Source organism: Eretmochelys imbricata, chromosome 1 (assembly GCF_965152235.1).
Source record: "Eretmochelys imbricata isolate rEreImb1 chromosome 1, rEreImb1.hap1, whole genome shotgun sequence".
Classification (NCBI taxonomy): Eukaryota; Metazoa; Chordata; order Testudines; family Cheloniidae; genus Eretmochelys; species Eretmochelys imbricata.
In genome coordinates, this window is record NC_135572.1 from 232,614,638 (window position 1) to 232,636,739 (window position 22,102).

Sequence of the window (22,102 nt, forward strand, 5' to 3'; positions counted from 1 at the left end):
AATGTTCTGCTCAGCCTTCTGCCTTTCCTGGGTTTCTGCATCAGTCATGAAAATCCATGTTGACCCCCATGAGTCTCATAAATTTTATAGGGGTGATATTGGATTCGACTGTGGCAAGAGCATATCTGCCTCTCAAGATGTTTCAGGCCATGAGCGTGCTCATACGTCAGATCACTGTCAGAACCAGGACATAAATCAGAACTTGCCTTTTCCCTCCTCGGTCATGTGGCTTCATGCACACACATGACACTGTTTGCCAAGCTTTATTTTCACTGCCTGTTTTCTCTCTGTGGACTCACTCACCAAAGAAAGGCAACATAAACAGAGGTGACAGTTCTGCCTAAAGTTTTAGACAAAGTCTGGTGGACAAAAGTGGAGAAGGTTTGGGGATCCCTTTCCTCACACTGACCCCTGAGCCAATCCTCAATCCTGATGCTTTCCTCTTCAGTTGGGATGCTCACGTGGGTAATTACATGGCACAAAGCATCTGGACTCTTTGGGAGTACCAGTTTACTAGAATTCCAGGTGGTCCCCTGAGCCTGTAACTCCTTCCTCTCTCATCCAATCCAGACATGTCTGAATAATGTTGGACAACATGACAACAGAAGGGAGAATGAGATCTCTCCCTTTGTGCATAGAGGCAGTCATCCTTTGGAACTGGTGCATCAGCCATCGCATATTCCTATTGGCAGCTTCTTTACCAGGGGTGCAAAACTCCCCAGTGGACTGCTTGAGCAGACATTTTTCCACACATCACATACGGGAGATTCATAATTTGGTTCTTGATGACGTCTTCATCCAATGGGAATGCTGACATCAGACCTTTTCACCTCATGGGAGGACAGGAAACTTCCTCAGTACCTCTCCAGAGTAGCCCTGGGCAAGGGCTTGACAGAAGATGCCCTACTGGTGTCATGGAAGGGTTGCCTGGAGTATGCCTTTGACACCACTAGTGCTACCAAAGATTCATGAAGACAGAGTTCATGTTTTCCTGTTTGCACCCAACTGGTTGAGACAGTTCGGTTTACAATCTGCTGAAGGCCTCAGTTCACCCACCCAAGAACATCCCCAAGGTGCCGGACTCTGAGTGCATAAGGGCAAGTCCTAGCATCCCAACCTGGGACTGTTGCAACTCAGGGCCTTGTATTTGGATGGGCATCAGAAATAGAATACTCGTTCTAAAAGGGTGCAATCCATCCAGAACCAAAGCAGAAAAGAGTCTGTGAGAAGCTGTTGTTAAGCAAAATGGAAGCATTTCTCCGCCTGGGCTCACCAATGCAACTTGTGTCCAAAATCTGCTGGGATCCTTCCTATCTTAGAGTATCTACTTATTCTTAAGTCTTCAGGTCTCATGCTCAATTCTCTGCGAGTACATTTAGTAGCGATCAGTAATTTCTGTTCTCTAAATACCATACAGTATTCACTGATCCTGTCACAACTAGATTTCTGAAAAGGAGTCTCAGAGCCTTTCCACCATTGGTGAAGTTTGCACCTTAGTCAGAGGTGAAAGTAAGCTGGTACACCCCGGTCTAGCATACCGGCAAGAGCCGGTGTACCGTACTGGGGCAGCCTGGCTTCCCCAGGGGGCAATCCCAGCAGTGGCTGGAGCCCCAGGCCCTTTAAATGACCTCCAGAGCCCCGCTGCTGGAGCCCTGGGGTAGTGGCTGCAGGGCTCCAGCTGCTATTTAAAGGGCCTGGGGTTCCCCTGCTTCTACCACCCGGACCCTTTAAATAGCCACTGGAGCCCCACCGCCGCTACTCCAGGGCTCCAGTGGCTATTTAAAGGACTGGGGCGGTAGAAGCAGGGGAGCTGCGGGCCCTTTAAATAGCCCCCAGAACCCTGGGGTAGCGGGGGCGCCAGGGGCTATTTAAAGGGCCGGGGCTCCAGCTGTCTCTGCTGCCCCGGTCCTTTAAATAGCCGCTGGAGCCCCGCCGCTTCCCCAGGGCTCCAGTGGCTATTTAAAGGGCGGTAGAAGAGGGGCGCTCCGGGCCCTTTAAATAGCCTCCGGAGCCCCGGGCTGCTGCTGCTACCCCAGTGGGGGGGCACTTACCTTACAGGGTGGGCTGGGGCTGGCTCTGACCCCCTCAACCCCCCCACCCCTGTTCTGCCCTAGTCCCTGCCCCTTCCAGGGGCCAGAGCTGGCCCCAGAGTATCGGTAAGTCACTCGACTTACTTTCACCCCTGACCTTAGTGGAACCTCAATTTTGTTTTGTTGTTCGCTTGCTCCCCTTCCCCCTTTCAGCTTCTAGCCACATGTTCTGTGACCCACCTGTCCATGAAGGTGGCCTTTCTAATAGCCATAATGTCAGCCAGAAGAGTTAGTGAGCTGGGAGTGCTCATGGTGGACCCACTGTATGCTACATTCTATAAAGAAAAGGTCTTGTTATAACCCCACCCTAGATTCATTCCTAAAATAGCTTCTGAGTTTCATGAGAGTCGGGTAGTCCATTTACCGGTAGCTTTTCCAAAACTGCATGCCTCAGATGAAGGGAGATGACTGCATTGTCTGATGTCTCAAGTGCTTTGGCCTTTTATCTGCAAAGAACAAATGATGTTAAGACACCTAAACTATTTGTTTTCGTAGCAGAGTGATCAAGGGCTCAAGCTACATAGACACAAAGACATTCAAAATGGATCTCGAGTTGTGTTACCCTTCGTTACCAACTAGCTTATATTCCCGCTCCGGAGCAGGTGAGGGCTAATTCTACTAGAGGGCCGGTTATTTTGGCTGCATTGCTGAGAGATGTACCTCTCCCAGAGATATGAAGGGCAGCTAATTGAGCTCTTTGCAGACCGTTGCAAGACATAACGCTCTGGTCTGCTCAAATGCAGACAGCTGTGAGGAAAGCAGTTGTACCGTCAGCGCTGGTCTCCTTGCACCCACCTCTTGGCTTACCACTGCTTGTTAATCTCCCACATGGGGAGTACACATAGAGACCATCACTAGAGGAAGCAATGCAGGCTACTTACTGTTAACTGGATGCTATTCAAGATGTGTGGTCCCCGTCTACCTGCCCTCCATCCCCTCTGCTGTGGATTGTTTGAACTGCTGTAAGAATGGAAAACTGGAAAGGCATTGGCCTGCATCACCTTTTATGCCCTTGGTTTGGAGTATGAGGAGAGTTACAGCACATGCGTGAGCCAATGGACACTGCTTGCAAAAACTTTTGGACTCAAGCACACAGTGTGCATGCATACCTAATGTGTGGAACACAGATAGGGACCACATGTCTTGAAGAAACTCCAGTTACTGGTAAGTAACCTCCATTGTTGACTGCCAGAATGCTTGGATGGTTTCTGCTGGTGTCATTCAGATTAGTCTGGGTTAAGAGAATCAGATATTATCTCATCTGCATTATGCATGAGTAAAGAGATCTAACTGCTGCACTAAACCCAAATCAGGTGTCACTTATTCTGAGAATGTCACCTCCATGGAATACTTTGAAAATCATCCTCTTGGAAACATTTCTGCTTTGCACACTCCACATTTTCAGTATTTCTTTTCTGTTGATTACAAGGGACCACTTGCATGCGAACAAAATCTTTGTACCATGTCCTCCTTCCTCCTCTACTGCATGTCAAAAGAATAATTGACATAGTTGTGGTGATAACTATGATATCATAAGCGGGGAATTTTGTCTTCGGACGAGAAATAAGTAGTAGTCACGTAAAGATCCTGTTTTCATGGAAATGTTTCGTTACAAAGCAACGAGAAAAATACAGGAAACATGTTATGTTATAAAGATGTAGAACTGTTCCTAAATAGTATGGTTCAGAGTCTTTCATTAGGCATTAACAGCTTTTCAGCCATGTTCAACCCTGGTAGATTTCCCACTTCTCATTTGTAGGTAATTGGAGACTTAGATTTTTCTGCTTGTAATTTAAGTTTTCTCTTGGCCTCTGTAATTGGCACATGGATCATTTTAACTTTGTTGCGTATTTTACTTGGTTATGTGTTTCTGAGCATTATTCTAGCACAGATTCTGTTTAGAGGCCAATTCCTCCCTTTGTTGACCACAATGCACATGTGTGCACATATTCTTTTAATTATGGGAAGGAGATGCTGCTGCAACGAGATCTGGGAGCTCAAACTTTCAGAGCCAATGCTGCATTATTAAGCTTGAAAAGCAGTTCCCCAGCTGGGTTGCTGCTGTGTTTCACCTACAGTTCCTTCCAGAGATATAGTTAAAATATGACTGTTGGGAGGAACTACGTTGGAGAATAGAAAATGTTTTCCAAAACCCAAACTGAGTTCCAGAGAATGGGGGGACTTAAAATGGGAAATTTGCCCTACCACCACATACAATGAACAATTCATTTGGATAATACTAATGCTAGAGAAGTCTGAGTTTGCAGATATCAAGAAGACAATTATTTAATACCTTTCCTTTTGAAGTTCTTACTGAGTGGATCTCTGAGAATGACAAAGGGTCTCTGGAAGGGGGGAGCAGAGGGATTTGACTGTTTGTGAAAGGAGGCTTGCATGCTGTCATAAATATAAAGGGAAGGGTAAACCCCTTTAAAATCCCTCCTGGCCAGAGAAAAAAATCCTCTCACCTGTAAAGGATTAAGAAGCTAAAGGTAACCTCACTGGCACCTGACCAAAATGACCAATGAGGAGACAAGGTACTTTCAAAAGCTGGGAGGAGGGAGAGAAACAAAAGGGTCTGGTCTGTCTGTCTATATGCTGTTTCTGCTGGGGATAGACCAGGAATGGAGTCTTAGAACTTTTAGTAAGTAATCTAGCTAGGTATGTGTTAGATTATGATTTCTTTAAATGGCTGAGAAAAGAATTGTGCTGAATAGAATAACTATTTCTGTCTGTGTATCTTTTTTGTAACTTAAGGTTTTGCCTAGAGGGGTTCTCTATGTTTTGAATCTAATTACCCTGTAAGGTATCTACCATCCCGATTTAAAAGGGGGATTTCTTTATTTCTATTTACTTCTATTTCTATTAAAAGTCTTCTTGTAAGAAAACTGAATGCTTTTTCATTGTTCTCAGATCCAAGGGTTTGGGTCTGTGGTCACCTATTCAAATTGGTGAGGCTTTTTATCCAACATTTCCCAGGAAAGGGGGGGGTGCAAGTGTTGGGAGGATTGTTCATTGTTGTTAAGATCCAAGGGTCTAGGTCTGTAGTCACCTAGGCAAATTGGTGAGGCTTTTTACCAAACCTTGTCCAGAAAGTGGGGTGCAAGGTTTTGGGAAGTATTTTGGGGGGAAAGACGCGTTTCAAACAGCTCTTCCCCAGTAACCAGTATTTGTTTGGTGGTGGTAGCGGCCAATCCAAGGACAAAGGGTGGAATATTTTGTACCTTGGGGAAGTTTTGACCTAAGCTGGTAAAGAGAAGCTTAGGACGTTTTTCATGCAGGTCCCTACATCTGTACCCTAGCGTTCAGAGTGGGGGAGGAACCTTGACACATGCTTTCAGTTACAACTTCCTTTGTTTTGGTCTAAAACTTTCTCTTTTACATGTGTCCCTTAAAATTCTGGTTTATCTAATGAATAAGGGATTTGACCTTTCCAAATGTGGTGTGTTGCTGTTTATATACTACATACGTACAACAAACTTTGTGTGTGTGTTTAGGGGGGAGGGGTGTTTGGTTTGCTTTTGTCTTATCTTCTATTAATTAGTGATTAAACGTAGAAAAAAGTCACTGGTGAAATGCTTGGGGGGAAATCCAGGTTTTTCAGAAAGCAAAAATAACTTGCACCTAGGTCAGAATTTTGAACAGTGTGAAAAGTATATTTTTATGCCAGTGAAACTTTTTTCTTAGCAGCAACCAGAAAAAATACTCAAAGTACATGCCTAAAATAATAGACAGAGGATGTTCTCTGGAACCTCACTCGCCCAACTGTTGCCTCGCCTGGTTTATAGGTGAAATGTCCCCCTGTGGGTGAAATGGGTGAAATGTCCCCCTGCTGATCTTTCCAGGCTTGAGATCTACTTTACTGAGGCTGCTGGGCCTTGTTCTACAGTGCACTGTAACTTTATTGCAGGACAGACCACTGGGCTAAAAGGATGCTGTGAAGAGACTTGGGAAAAGTGTTTTAAATTGAATACCTGGATCTTGTCATGATTTCAAAGAGTGTGTCCATATTCTTTCTTTTTTTTTTTGCATTTGAAATTATCCTTGCTTTTTACATCCCCACACATAAGAATTTATTTTAAAAGATGCCTTTAAAGCCTAAAAAAAAAAAAAAAAACCACTCTCTGTAGATGTGTGTATATGTGGGGAGGAGGAAAGAGGTGGGTTCTAGGGGAAAGTAAGGTATTGATAGCTTTTGTGTAGTAATGTTAGTAGTGGGTATATAGATAACCGGTGTTTCTGCTCTGTGTGTTTCCCCCTTTTTTTAAAGCTCCTACAACTTTCCTGTTGTTCAGTCAGAAGAACGCAATTAATCGCATGGTGATAGATGAGCAACAGAGTCCAGATATCATACTCCCTATCCACAGTCTCAGGAATGTCCGGGCCATCGATTATGACCCCCTAGATAAGCAACTTTACTGGATTGACTCTCGGCAGAACATTATCCGGAAGGCACAAGAAGATGGCAGCCAGGTATCCAGTGAGAGGAATTGCAAAGAGATGAGGCACTGTTTATACGAAGCAATGATTAAATTTTAAATAATATAGACGGACAGACTTCCTGCTAGCTCCGGGTTCGCTGTAGCTGGTCTGGACTGGTGGTGATGAGAACCTCAATAGAAATGGATAGTAGGATTCATGTAGGAAATACAGAAGGAGCAATAGTCTGTGCAGGGAAATAGAGATGACCGGGGAAGGTACACTGACTTGAGGGTAAGAGATTTGGGGTGGTATGCCGCTCCTGTCTAGGAGTTGGGGAATTCTGGTGTAGTCATGAAGAGAGTGGGGTAGTAGACCAGTGGGACTCTGGATGAGAGGCATGAAACAGAGTTGCAAGAATCCAAGCAGCATGGAAAGGGAGCACATGATTGGGGAGCAGAGAGGAGGCACGGATGGGGCTGGAGACAAAGCGTGGTGCAGGATGGGTGAGGTAACAGTAATTGATTAAGGCTTGTGCAATTGTTCATTCTCAGACTTTTTTAAAATCTTTTATTTATTTTTGGTGGCGGGGAATTGAAGACATAAATTTTTTTGTTAAAAGAAAGTGCAGTTTCTTAAGGAGGGGGTGGGAAATGTGAGCTGGATTCCGTTGAAATGCTCGTTCATCCTTCACTCCTATTTAGGGATGTTTTTCGTGAACGTCTAAATAATTTAACATCCAAAACTGGTCCAAAGTGCCAGATCTCTCCAGGACCAGCAGAATAAAACAAGTGTGCGGTTTCTAGGCCAAGTGCTTTGGAAGATGTGACAAGCCAAAAAAAAAAGGTTGGCAACTTTTCCAAAAGTGCAAGACAAACTACAGAGCACCTTTGTCCCCAGAATGTCACATTGAATTTACTCCAGGCTTTCCAGAGAGACTGTTGGAGGCTAAGATGTGGTACATGGAATTTCAGCTGGATCGATATGTCTCTAATAAAGTTGTCTGGGTGGGGTAAATTGTGTATGTCACAGGGAAGATTACTTTGATCTTATCTGTGGAGCGATTATAATGTCTGCATAATAATTTTCTATACATTGAAGAGGGCCAGAAAGGGGGATTACATGTAGTTGAAATACTTGGAAAAACAGGGAAAACTCAGAAGGGAGTAAAATGGGAAAATTCCAAAGTGCTAAATTTCATACCTAGACTAAGGACCGGTGCTAGCAGATATCCCCTCTACCAGTTAGAAGGGTTCCCTAATGTGATTTTCCTACTCACATATGTGATGAAAATGATGTAGGAGGATTGATGCGAGAGCTGTTGTCCAAGCCATCAGCTGGTCTCCTGAACATTTCTTTTCCTGATCTATCCTATAGACTGTTCAGGGTTAGGGATTATTGGTGACATGGACTTTGTGTTGTAGAGAGCTGTGTGTTCTGTATTCACGTTAGTCTATGTACTGAGGAACTGGACTGTCTAAGGAGTTTGGTTTATTAAGAAAAAGAGAATGAGATAGAATTGGAAGAGAAACATCAAAACTGTGCCATGCCAAGGCCCAGAGAGTGCCTTTCCAAGTGGAAACCTTGACTTTAGTGATCTAGCTGTCTCCTCTCTTAGAGTGGTTGGGATTTAACCAGTGTAATCTGTTTTGGGTTGGTGAATTGAGAGAGAAACTTTCAGCAGACAAGAATTGTCCTTTAAGGCATAGTACAGCCAGTCATACAGCGTTCATAGCCTCTCAAAACTCCTGGCACTGGGGAGTGTCGGTGCCACTCCCCCAGCCACCTTTGATACCCCCACAAAGCCCAACAACAACATCAGTTCTTCTGAGCTGCAACCGAATGGTATGATTTCCATCCCCCTAAATCTGCCAGGGTATGTTTTGTGTCCACTGCTTGCTCTGCTGTTGCTCACCAAGGGACCGAGAGAGAGAGAATCAACTGAACATGTGTTCCTGGTTTAGGATCATATTTTGGAGGCCTCTTTCTAACTTGGAAGAATTTCACATACAGCAGATCCAATTCTAGGTGATGCACTGAATGTAATATCCTTCTGGTGATTTCCCAGAGCCTTACTGTGGTGACGAGTCCGGTTCCCAATCAGAACCTAGACATGCAGCCCTATGATCTGAGCATTGACATCTACAGCCGCTATATCTACTGGACTTGTGAAGCCACTAATGTGATTAATGTGACACGCTTGGATGGGAGACCGATGGGCGTGGTGCTGAAAGGAGAAGACGACAGGCCCCGGGCCATTGTGGTGAACCCAGAGAAAGGGTATGTAGTTGTAATGTGGAATAGTAGGGAAAATCCAACCCGGAGATCCTATTAATAAATCTTCTAGCTTCTGGCTACCCTTCATCAAAATAAAGGTGTCTTTGGAACTTTTGCATTGGTGCTGAAGGTTGAGACTTCTAAAATTCTTAATACGGGCCCATTGAAGTCAATGGGAATTCTTCCACTGACTTAATTGGGGCCAGGATTTCACTGGTAAAGGTTAGCAGGGTTCAATTATGGCCTTCCTGAGGCTGAGCCTTGTTGGGATGGAGAGGCAGTGCCATTAGAGGGTGGTAGTGTTGTGTTATAGAAGGGGAGAAACCCAATACAGGGCAGGACTTGATACATCTTTAAATGGATGCAATGAGGGGTAGAGGGCTCAGAGGGTTCACCCTCCCTCCATCCCCACCGCACCCCACTTGGCCCTGGACTGGAGCTAGAAATTTGGCACAGCTACCCCTCTGTCATGAAGGAGAGGCAGCCAGGCCATATTTGAGGGGAGTGTGTGGGGCTGGGTGCAGGGAGCTGTGGGCCCCAGCTGTAAGAGAATTCTGGTTATGTTCCTGCCCTCTTCACACGCATCCTGGTGAAATGCAGGGCAAGAGACATGGCCCCATCCTGCCTAGAAACGCTCCTGTACAGATGGTCAGTTCCTCCTCCCTTGCACACCTGAGTGCTGAGAGATAGAGCAAGCCTGTTTCCTGCATGTGTACTAGGCCCAGGTATCCTGTGTTCCCTTCCTCCTACCCCGGAGCAGAGCACCTGCAAAAGGGAAGGGACAGTTTAGCCTGACACTGAAAATGTTTTTTTACTCCCAAATCAGTTATTGTCTTAAATAGCTGCCTCCTCTCTCCCGCTTCGCACAGTAGTGAGAAGGGATGTTTGTCTCTCTGAGACATTGTTAGAGGGGAAAAAAGTTATTTAATAAAAACCTGCATAATTTACTAATCTGTTTGACTCTAACTATTCCTGTTACAGGTACATGTATTTCACTAATCTGCAGGAAAGGTCACCCAAAATCGAGAGGGCAGCACTGGATGGAACTGAACGGGAGATCCTCTTTTTCAGTGGCTTGAGTAAACCTATAGCCCTGGCCCTTGACAGCCAGCTGAGCAAGTTATTCTGGGCTGATTCAGAGCTCCGGAGAATTGAGAGCAGTGACCTTTCAGGTAAAATAAAACTTACGTTTAGAAATTCATTTGCACTCTTAGTTGCTCAATATTAGTGCTGTTCACTTCAGTTTCTAGTTTCAAGACCTTGGTTAGCTTCTCCTTCAAAGCCAGTTCACAAATAATCACTGCTCTTTTTCATGGACATCACTTTTTTGGAGTACTAGTACCTGTCAGGCAAACCAGGAAGTGTACAGTTCCAGGAAGTGTACCAGGAAGTGTACAGTTGGTGAAAAGTCGGCATGCACTGGCCATTTCTGTGCCTGTGGCAACATAAACTATGTAATACCTGCAATGTCTGTCCTTGTACTTCAGATGCATGTCCGTTCCCCCATTTGCATGCATGTATGAGATATGAGAGTAAGAGTAGAGACTGGTGATGGAAACTAAATGAATTTGGTAGTAAAGTATTGCATTGATATATGCTCGTTAATGATATAATAATGCTTTGGAATTCTGTAGTGTATTCCATCCAAGGACACCAATTTGCTTTCCGTCTTCTATTTAAGTTTCATAACATGTCTGTATGATAGGACAAGTGGTATTATTTCAGTTGCAAGTGTATGCAGTTTGCCCAGTGACACACGGTAAGTTAATGGAAGATCCAGAAAAAGAACTCTTGATTCTTAATCGGGTGTTATAACCAGTAGACCACACTTAGTGCATTAAAACATTGAAATTTTGGTATGATGTATCCTTGGATGACCTTGACCACCACAGATTCAGTATCTGCAGGATTTAACTGACATCTGAAACTTACTCGTTCCTTGTTTCCCCTTTTGCATCTGTTATGTCAATTTTTAGAACACCAAAGTCGAAGGCTGGTGTAAATTATAAACCTACTCTTTTGTTTTTAAATTATCTTACTTTAAAAAAAAAAAAAGCTGTCATCAGATTTTATGTATTGTTTATTAAAACCTCACCATTCCTTCCATGAACATGGAGAATTTTTTTTTTCCAAAACACTCATCTTTAGACATTTGCACTGCAAGATAAGTTACAGCAATTTATCAGTGTAAATCCTATCTGTTCAGACAGATTGCTAGTTAAAGAATGCTGATTAATAGGCCTTTTTTTTTTAAACTGAGAGCATAATTTTTCTGCATTGTGTTCTTAAAAACTCTCTTGCTTCCTGTGTCTGCAGATGCTGTTACTCTTACAAAGAGAGACCGCATGCTTCATATGTGTGATAGGATAGGAGAGAGGAGAATGCTCCCAACAGATACCTGGGGCCCAGTTGTGTTGTCCTAATAATAGAAATCCCATTGAAGTCAATTGGACTTCTCACATGAGTAAAGGCTTGTCTACGCAGGGAAATGGACTGGAATAGTTCCTTATGTGGACACTAGTTTGGAATAAAAGGTCAGTATATTCCAGAATAATTAGTTTATTTTGGACACACACTAATTATTCTGGAATACACTGACTTTTATTCTGGAACTGTGTGTCCACACAGGCAGCTAGTCTGAAATGGCTATTCCAGTCAGTTTCCCCCATGTAGGAGGGAAGTAATGGCAGGAAAGAAGTCCTGTTAGTCATGTTTCATTCTTGAGCAAACATGGATTTCTAAGCCTTTAGGATCTTCCTTTATGACAATCCTGGTGGGACTAGTGGACGCTTTGTGAACTTTGTGGTCCCCACTTTAGGATTTCTTATTTATATGAGGGATAAATATCACGGTCTTGGTTTAGTCACAAATAGTAAATTAATCTCAGTCATAAATGTGGGTGAAAAACTGAGGTACTTTTAAGAGACTGAGATTTTTAAGCTAAAAGTTTGTGCAATATGTTGAGAAATGTCATGTAGATCCCCCACCTCCTCACTGGATCATAAAAGAACTCTGTCCAAAGAAGTAAAACTTTTATTTTTGTAAAGGTTGACAGTAACAGTCGTGCTCCCCTTTGTGCGCCTCTCTGCCCCCTTCTTGACATCTCACAGCTAGTGTTCCCGCAACAGATGACTCATACTCATAGATTTTAAGGCCAGAAGGGACCATTGTGGTCATCTAGTTGACCTCTTGCGTTACACACACCATAGAACCTCACACTAGTAATTCCTGCATCAAGCTGGATATGTCCTTCTACAGAATCCATTAACATCTTTCCTAGGGCCAAATTCAACACTGGTGTAGCTCCAGATCAAGACGTGAAAGCGCTGTCTGTATTTGAAAGCCGCGGGGGGAGGATTCTTAGGTGCTGTGTCAGAACACATGTCTACACTACAGGCACTGTAGCAGTATAGCTATGGCACCTTAGCTATGCCAGCATAACCTTACAGTGTAGACATAGACTACAGCGAAAGATGGGGGGTTTCTGTTATTGTAGGAACTCCTACTCCCTGAGCAACGGCAGCTAGGCTGATGACAGCATTCTTCCATTGACCTAGCTGTGTCTGTGCTGGGGGTTAAGAGTCAGCGTAGTTGCGGCACTCAGGGATGTGGATTTTTAACACCACTGTGGACTGTAGAAAAGTCACTCTCTAGGTTTTAAGTGTAGACCAGGCCAGAATCTATCAGCTAATCATGATGAGACATCAGGCAAGCAACTTAACCTATCTGTGCCTCACTTTACCCATCTTAAAATGGAGATGATAATTAGTTTAACTTACTGTAAAGCACTGTGAGCGCATCTAATGAAAGCCTATAAAAATGCAAAACATTTATATTAATAAACATGAAATAATAAAACATTCAGGCATTATAATAATAATAAATAGATAACTTTTTGGTCCCAAAAGCAAATCTTGGCCACACATTCCTTGGAAAAAAATGGTAGCCTTTTATATGTGGTGGTTCATTGTACTAGTCTTTTTTAAAAATGTCAGTTACTTTTTTTGCAAAGCATAGTGTAGTTGAACACATTCACAAGCTATTACCTGCTGTAGGGGTTTTTTGTTTTGTTTTTGTTTTGTTTTTTAAGTTTTAGATAGAAATGACCTGAACACCCCAGAAGGTTTGGCAGTGTTTGGATTTAGATCCAAACAGTCCAGCTGTGGGTTCTCTGAACTTTTAGTTCCTGTGATGAGTGTGTGTGAGTAAAAGTAAGTATAAGTGCAGGGCATAATAAATTCACTAAATCTGTTTACAGGTCACCAAATTCACAGTATAATTGTGCACTGTAATCTAAGCTCTGGGTTTTTTTTTAAATATAAGTTTCTAGCCCTAGAGTTGTGAAGAAAATAAATGTAAAAACTTAATGTAAAGTAGCGCAGAGTAAGTTTACAGGCCATCTTCAGCAGTAGCTCTGAGACAAGTATGAACTGTGCTCCCTTTCATCTGAATGGAATTTTAACTCTGAAATCTAATAATGACCATTTAAAAGTCAGTGCTGTTAAATAATTCTCACTGTAGCATAAACATTCAGCTAATGTGCTTCTCCTGGTCGCTGCCGAGGGTTGCTAATATAGAGAACGGAGAGGGAGTCTTCACTGGGGAAAAGGGTATATTCCTAATTCAAATTAACTAACACATGGTAACTAACGCAAAGTAAAAACCTAGTGAAGGCAAGGCAATTTATAATTTTCACACTAGTTTGCAGGTTGAGTTAACTCCCTCATAGTTTTCAAGGGTTTACATTTTCCTACTAACTAGTATGAAAACTACAAAGTGCCTTGTCTTCACTAGGATTTTACATCATATTAGTGATGAATGAACAACTCCCCTTTTTTCCCTGATGAAGACAAGGCCGAAGAGCTCAAGCCCATGCACAAAACTTAAAATTGCTGTTGATTCTTCCCAGAAGGGTTAGGGGAAAAAAGTACTTCCCCTCCTCTTTGCCAAAAGTCTTAATCACCTCCTGAGAGCCAAAACCCCAAACTGCCTTATAGCTGAACCACTTGGTAATAGCGACCATAATGTAATTAAATTTAACATCCTTGCGGGGGAGAAAACACCAAAGAAGCCCACCACTGTAGCGTTTAACTTCATAAAGGGGAACTACACAAAAATGAGGACGTTAGTTAAATGGAAATGAGAAGGTATAGTCACAAAAGTGAAATGCTTGCAAGTTGCATGGAAATGTTTTAAAAACACCATAATAGACTCAAATAAAATTAAACATATTTTAAAATTAAAAAACATATTAAGCAGATCAAAAAAATGTTACCATGGCTAAACAACAAAGTAAAAGTAGTGGTTAAAGGCAAAAATGCATCCTTTAAAAATTGCAAGTTAAATCCTACTGAGGAAAATAGAAATGAGCATAAATTCTGGCAAGGCAAATATAAAAATATAATTAGGCAGGCCAAAAAAGCATTTGAAGAGCAGCTACCCAAAGACTCAAACTACCAGCAAAAAAAATTTTAAGTACATCAGATGCAGGAAGCCTCCCAAACAATCAGTGGGGCCACTGGACAATTGAGGGGCTAAAGGGATGCTCCAGGAAAATACGGCCATTGCTGAAAAAGCTAAATGAATTCTTTCACATCCTCTGCCGTGAAGACTGATGCAGGAAGATTCCCACACCTGAGCCATTCTTGTTAGATGACCGATCTGAGGAACTGTCCCAGATTGAGGTGTCAGTTGAGGAGGTTTTGGAACAAATTGATAAATTTAACAGTAATAATTTGCTAGGACCATATGGCATTCACCCAAGAGTTCTGAAGGGGCTCAAATGAGAAGTTGCAGAACTACTAACTGTGGTATGTAAGCTAGCATTTAAATCAGCTTCTGTACCAGATGACTGGAGGATAGCTAATATGACACCAAATTTAAAAAAAAGGCTCCAGAAGCGATCCTGGCAATTACAGGCTGTTAAGCCTAACTTCCATACCAGGTAAATTGGTTGAAACTATAGTAAAGAACAGAATTAGTAGACGCTTAAATGAACACGATTTGTTGGGGGAAGAGTCAACATGGCTTTTGTAAAGGGAAATCATGCCTCACCAATCTATTAGAATTCTTTGAGGGGGTCAAAAAACAATGGTGATCAAGAGTACCAGCATTTGACAAGGTCCCTCACCAAAGGCTCTTAAGTAACCTAAGCAGTCCTGGGATAAGAGGGAAGGTCCTCTCCTGGATCAGTAACTGGTTAAAAGACAGGAAACAAAGGGTAGGAATAAATGATCAGTTTTCAGAATGGAGAGAGGTAAATAGCGGTGTCCCCTAGGAATCTGTACTGGGACCAGTGCTGTTCAACATATTCATAAAGGGTCTGGGAAAAGGGGTAAATGGGTGGCAAAATTAGTAGATGATACAAAATTACTGAAGACTGTTAAATCCAAAGCAGATTTACAAAGGGATTTCACAAAACTGGGTCACTGGGCAACAAAATGGTGGATGAACTTCAGTGTTGATAAGTGCTAAGTAATGCACATTGGAAAACCTAATCCCAACAGAACGTTAGGAACCATTAGGAAAGAGAGAGATAATAAGACAGAAAATATCATATTGCCTCTATATAAATCCATGGTACGCTCACATCTTGAATATTGTGTGCAGTTCTATTCACCTCGTTTCAAAAAATATATATTAGAATTGGAAAAGATACATAGAAGAGCAACAAAAATGGTTGAGTATGGAACAGCTTCTGGATGAGGAGAGATTAAAAAGAATGGTACTGTTCAGCATGGAAAAGAGACGACTAAGAGGGGATATGATAGAGGTCTATAAAATCATGACTGGTGTGGTGAAAGTGAATAAGGACGAGTTATTTACCCCTTCACGATGCCCAGGAACTGGGGTCCCCTGAAATTAATAGGCAGCAGGTTTAAAACAAACTAACGGAAGTACTTCACACAATGCACTCAGTACTTAATTTGTAATGAAAGAGGTGCCAGGGCTCAAGCAATTTTTCTTACTTTCATAACTGATGCGACAAGCCCAGAGATGCTGGGGCTATGAACCATTAAGCCTAGAGATGCCTGGGCTCAGCCCGGGCAAGCCCAGACACAAAACTATAATGAGGTTGTTAAAAAATTAGATAAGTTAATGGAGGACAGATCCATCAATGGCTATTAGCTAAGAACGTAAGGGATGCGATCCCATGCTCTGGGTGTCCCTAGCCTCTGATTGCCAGAAGCTGGGAGTAGACAATGGGATGGATAACTCAGTGATTACTGGTTCAGTTCATTCCCTCTGAAGCATCTGACATCAGCCACTGTCGGAAAACAGCATGCTGGGCTAGATTGACCATTGGTCTGGCCCTGTATAGCTGTTCTTATGCCTTATATCCACTTTTTCTATACCCTTCCAGCAGTTGGAACATCTAGCTGCTTCTAGAATGCAGTTGTGAGTTATCAGTACAGTACAATTTGCAGTACAAAATGAAAAAGTTGAGTCAGCGTAAAGCTGAATTTAATATCAAAGTAACACAAGTGGTACTATGCTCACTATACTACTGACTGTAATATAAAATTAAAAACACCTTCCATTTTTTTGCATTTCCCTGAAGCTACCTTGGAGCTTCCACTCCCCGCGCTGGTGTATTGTGTATATTGGGGATCTGGCTGCAGAATTTAAATCCAGACAACTACTGAGGACATACGACTGTGTGCGTGCGTGCATGTGTAATATGCTTATTTACATCTATGTAAAATGTATTCATGATGATATCTTGGTCTCTTCCAATTGTTAAACCACAACCTCCTTTCCAAAGGGGCAAATCGAATAGTTTTAGAAGACTCCAATATCTTGCAACCCGTTGGGCTGACAGTATTTGAAAACTGGCTGTACTGGATTGACAAGCAACAACAAATGATTGAAAAAATCGACATGACTGGTCGAGAAGGACGTATGAAAGTCCAGGCTCGTATTGCACAGCTCAGCGACATACATGCAGTTAAAGAACTAAACATCCAGGAATACAGTAAGTACCATCCCTATTAGCAAGAAGCAATTGGGGGTGTGGGGTTGGGGTGGGAAGTGGCGCAACAGGGGATTATTAATGGCATAGGGAGACATTTCTTCCTATGTCACTGATTTAAATACACCCCAGATCAGTAGTGGCCAAAAGGCTGATAAGGGGCCTGTGTGGAGTTTTCTCAGTACAACTCCCAGTGGACAGGAGACTGTAACAAAAACCACTATCACGTTTTGTCACAGAGGATGTCTCTACGCTGGCGCTGGAAGGTGTGATTCCCAGCTTGAGGAGACATACCTACTTTAGCTCTGATTGAACTGGCACACTAAAGAGAAGGGAAGCCATGGTGGTGTGAGCACCTGGAGGGGCTAGCTGCCTTGAGTTCTGATCCTGATCAGAATGATATAGTGCAGGTCTCCTTGAGCTAGAAATTACACCTTTCAGCTCCAGTGTAGACATACCCTAATGGGCAACCTTATAGGTAGTCCTATGACAGACACTAAGGATTGAGTGGATATAGAGACTAAAATACCATCTTAGTCCTAGAGGAGGTTCCTTTGGATCAGGGTTGTGGCACATTCATGGGGTAGAGTAGTTAAGCTTAACCTGCCACATGCTTTGTCTGTTTAGAGAACTTCAGCCCTTTTCACCAGGAGTAAATACACTCAAATAGTTTCTAAACTTTTTTTTTCAAGAGCACAAACTTTTTCCTAACTTGAAATGAATGGGGGATTGGCTGGGGCTGGGTGCAGCCAAGTGGAGCCACAGCCATCATAGAGGAAGCAATCACGTTAACATAAGTATGATGTGTGCTTTGAACTGGAGAATTTTTTTAGGAAACTGTCTGGGGATATTAATTAAAGCAGACGACTACTAGCTTTGTTTGCCATTAATCACAGTAAATCTGTCAAGAATTTCAAGAAGAAACAGGGCATCCTTATTAAACATTAAAATGAAAAGACATATTTATCTAGATCATATTCATTTGAGTTTTGGAGGCAGTGCAAATACTTCAGACTTTGTAAATCAGAAAAGTTTGCTTTTTTTTTTTATTGGCTTAGAGAGAGCGAGTGAGTGCAGTATTAAATTTTAGGCACCTTTGTGGTATTCTTCCAGAACTAATTCCACCTTTCCCAAGAAACAAACCTTTAGGTTTTGTTTCCTGTTTTTAAAAGGTTGCACTGCGTGATTTTTTTTTTATGATGCTTCAGATCACAAATAGTTATAAATGTCTGTGAAGGAAAAAAAAGACTCTGGAGCTGCTTGTCCTGAAGGTTTTCCATTTGGGAAGGGAGAAAGGGAGGCAGGCCATTGTCATAATGAGCTCCATTCAGGTGAACCTCCTGTGTCCATGAGGAGCCCCACTGCAGGGGATCTACCTCATCTGAGCTCATTATGGGATCAGGGCCTGAAAAAGTAAATCTGGATTATTTTTTACCCAAGCTTTACTAATTAATTTCTTCTCTCTAAATAATCTCAACCAGACATGTGGGTTTGGGGTTATATTGCATAAAGATCTTGTTTATAAATTGCAGGACAGCATCCTTGTTCTCAAGATAATGGCGGGTGTTCGCACATTTGTATTGTGAAGGGTGACGGTACAACCCGGTGTTCTTGTCCAGTGCACCTTGTTCTGCTTCAGGATGAACTATCCTGTGGAGGTAAGTCCTTCCAGTTGTCTGCATTTCGTTAGTTGAACCCCTAACATATGGTTAGGACGGCCTTCATGTTAGCCACATGCCTCAATCTGGGAGAAGTTCTGGAGGGGGAAAGGTACGTGCCATGAGGGGATGAGCTTTCCTGCATAAGATGTCTTGAACAATGCTTTTCCACACCGAGTATCTGGATACCATTTTGGTCTCTTCAATAGCTCCACAACTAACCTGTCCCAGTGAGTGGTGTTAATTAACTCTGAGGCAAGAAGGCTTTTCAAGATACAGATTTCCATTGTCCTTAGTAACTAAAAGGACACTGAGTTATTTCAGGTTTGGTTTTTTTTATTCAGTGGTTTGTAATACCATCTGAGAAAGCTGAGCTGTTTCCCCCTCCCCACCTTCGTTAGTGTGACATTTTCTATTTGACACACAGGTGACTTTGAAAACAGCTGAAATTAATTGAGCTGGTTTTGTTTAACCTGCTACTTTAAAGCACACTACAACACTTTTGTGTGGCTTCCCCAGGACCACCAGTGCTAAACACATAGCTCTTGGCGAGAGGTATTTTTAAGTTAGCTGCTGCTAAAGAGGGAGCACAGAGCACTGTTTTTGTGAACCTTGCCTAAGTGGCTTGGAAAAATAAAAATCATTGTGGGTACAGTAAGACTCAAAGCCCTGATTAACATTTGATAGAAAAAATTGTCGTAACTACCTCAGGCAGGTTCAGTTTAGGGGCTCATAATTCTGCAATAAATATAAACAGGAAGTACAAATGAGTGTTTCAGTCTACTCCTTGGCACCACCCTAGAGGTGGGTAATTAGCACCCTTGGGGGTATTCTCAGCAGAGGCCAAGGACTGACTAACCCATGGGGCTTGGAGGTGGCTCTTCTAGATGAGAATTTAGGCAGAGTACTGTGAGGGGAACCGGAACCTCTTTTGCCTTCATTGTACCTGATCCTTGGCTAAACAGAGGACTTTAGTCTCTAGGGTGCTGATTTGTCAACTTCTTGCCTCTGCTAAATTCACACACTCTCTCTCTCTCACTCTCTCACTCTGAAAACAAGAGGTGGAGGATCAACAATTCTTGCACTGAATTTTTAAAATAGCAAATTGTTTCCCCAAATTGTTGTCGATCGTTCTGATTCTGGGGTCTTCTGCTTTGTGTACCATCTATTCTTCCTTCTTCCTCTTCATTTCCATCTTCAAAGTCATCCCATGCACACCACTCCAAACTGCAGCTGGAGGCGGAGAGGGAGAGTCATTATAGAGCAATGGAAGATGCTGCCCCTCTGGCCAGGCCCTGCTGGTTCAAGGAGGGAAGTAGAGGAGAGCTCAGGAGCTTCATTCTCTTTCTGTTGACATTTTGAGTGGATTTGTTGAGCAATTCTGTAGCCAGCAAGGCGACATGTGGTCACACAGTGGAAAAAAGAACTAACATAATCCAGATATTTTCTGAGTGCAAATTTAATGTTAGGCCAAAAAAGGGCCTCTTCTTTTTTTTTTTTTTTTTTTTTTTTTTTTTTTTTTAAACGAACGCTTACTACATAAGATTAACAGTTACTGTAGTAAATGTTAAATAACTGCTAACAGCTGTGTGGAGATAGCAGGAGTTGACTTGATGGAGCAATTTTTTTGTCTTTCTAAAACAAGTTTGGCTGAACACAGTTATAGAGGGCACATAACTAGACATTGAGTCACAGCACATCCATCTGCAGCACATTATATCCTTTTAATGTTTTCTATACAATTATTGTTGAACATTAAAAAGAAAGCGAGCCATTTTTTGTGCACACAGTGGGATTGCGGGAAAGGGGGAAAAGAGGAAGAGAAACACTCTCTGTGTGTTGACTTCAAGTGAAAACCTTTGAAGACTTAATGAAGTACAAGGGAAGGGTATACTGTGCTGGTGGAGAATTGTCCTTTGAATTTTGCATGCATATGTTTCTTCGTCCTCTCTTTGTGCCAGATTGTATTCCAGTTACATGAGCCTGCACTCTGGCATATGAAGCTCAGAGCTGCACCAATCACTGAGGGGAAAAAAATACCTTGCATGGGGTATGTTTGTCGAAGAGTTGGGTTCTCCCACCTCTCTCCTTTAAGATGTGCTGCTTGTAGACATGGATTATTGATGTGTTCCTTTGGGTTTGTTTTTGTTTCCTTTTTTTAAAAGAACCCCCAACATGCTCCCCTCAGCAATTCACCTGTTTCACGGGGGAGATTGACTGCATCCCAGTGGCCTGGCGCTGTGATGGATTCACTGAATGCGAAGACCATAGTGATGAAAAGAACTGCCCTGTCTGTTCAGACTCCCAGTTCCAGTGTGAAAGCGGACAATGCATAGACAGCGTTTTCCGGTGCAATGGAGAGGCAAATTGCCAGGACAACTCAGATGAAAAGAACTGTGAAGGTATAGTGGATGCTTGGGAGTTAAGCACCTAAATACCTTTAAAATCTGGTCCCTGGTTGATAGAGCACTAGATTAGGAGCCAGCGGATCTTGATGTGATTCCCAGCTCCGTCACTTGTTTGCTGTGTGAGCTTTGGCAAGTGTCTGTGTCTCAATTTGCCCAATTGTAAAATGGGGATAATGAAACTGACCTCCTTTGTAAAGCACTTTGAGGTCTACTGATGCCATTTAAGAATGAGATGATATTTTATTTCAAGCTCTAAAAATCTCAAAGCATTGGACTTAGTTTTGTGTTTAATTGTATGCTGAGAGAGCTGTTTGAATGCTTCTTATTGACTAATGGAAACTGTGGGAAAATGAGATTACTATTAATTTATTATATAATATCTGAATACAATGGAATTTAAAGTGGGTGTGAGTATGGATGGGTGAGAATGCAGATGGATGAGAGAGTTTTGGAGATGTCCTCCACCTGCAAACTCCAACAAAAGGCAGCATGCAAAGAAGTGATACTAGTGTGCCAAATGTGAACAGCCTCCGATTTTTGTAGTTTGAGGTTTTTTTGTAAATTAAATGAATTTTCATGTTGGTTGGAAGTTTGGAGTCTCAAGTCCTGTGTCAGTAAAACAAGTGTAACACACGCAAGTTGTCCTCCTCCATCTGACTGCCCTGACAGTGTGTCTCAGCCTCGGCCTGGAGGGGCTGCTTCTGAGCGTGAGGGGATAGCCATTTTCGCACATCCATTCAATCGGTTTCCTCTTCTGAGGCCTTAAAAACTTCTGAATCTGAAGGGACTGCTTTAAAGTCAGTTGCCAGGACGAGGGCTGAGAATGCAGGCCCCAAGCCAGTCTTCAGTTGGAATGATTTAGGAAACTAATGATCTCGGCCAGATTTCAACAAGCTGACTGGTTTGGAATGAAAGTCTCCCTATCCACTTCCAGTCCTGCCACGCCATCCAGTCTTTCACATCATTAGATTCTGATTCTGTTGATAACTTGTCTCTAGGATGAGAAACTTCTGGCTGCAAAGTTTCAGGTGGTTTAAAAAACATCATACTGATACGGCATTGTCCTGTCTGATTAGTGTGAGAAAGAAAGCTCGCCATTTACTAATGAAAATAAGAATAGTATTTCCGATATGTCAATATTCAGGGAAGCTGTACCTGTATTTCCCCTCAGTGGTTCAACAAGGGCATCCAACTCCTAGCTTCTAGCTCCCTAGATGTTGCCTTCCTGGGCAGAGACCCACGTCTTACTCCATTCTGCCTGGCATGTTTCCAGGCTGC

General features: G+C 42.6%; 1 protein-coding gene across 6 annotated transcripts in view; it reads left to right on the forward strand.

Annotated features, from left to right (window-relative positions):
* LRP6 (LDL receptor related protein 6) overlaps positions 1-22,102 on the forward strand; it is a 189,082-nt gene that overhangs the window by 155,064 nt on the left and 11,916 nt on the right. For 4 of the 6 annotated variants that reach the window (XM_077807430.1, XM_077807426.1, XM_077807427.1 and 1 more), the window contains 6 exons: positions 6,361-6,563; positions 8,578-8,789; positions 9,768-9,958; positions 16,552-16,761; positions 18,291-18,416; positions 20,582-20,818. In XM_077807430.1, coding sequence (XP_077663556.1) covers positions 6,361-6,563; positions 8,578-8,789; positions 9,768-9,958; positions 16,552-16,761; positions 18,291-18,416; positions 20,582-20,818 — 1,179 coding nt within the window. The remainder of the gene's footprint in view (positions 1-6,360; positions 6,564-8,577; positions 8,790-9,767; positions 9,959-16,551; positions 16,762-18,290; positions 18,417-20,581; positions 20,819-22,102) is intronic. The other 2 variants (XM_077807429.1, XM_077807431.1) reach the window with 2 other exon arrangements.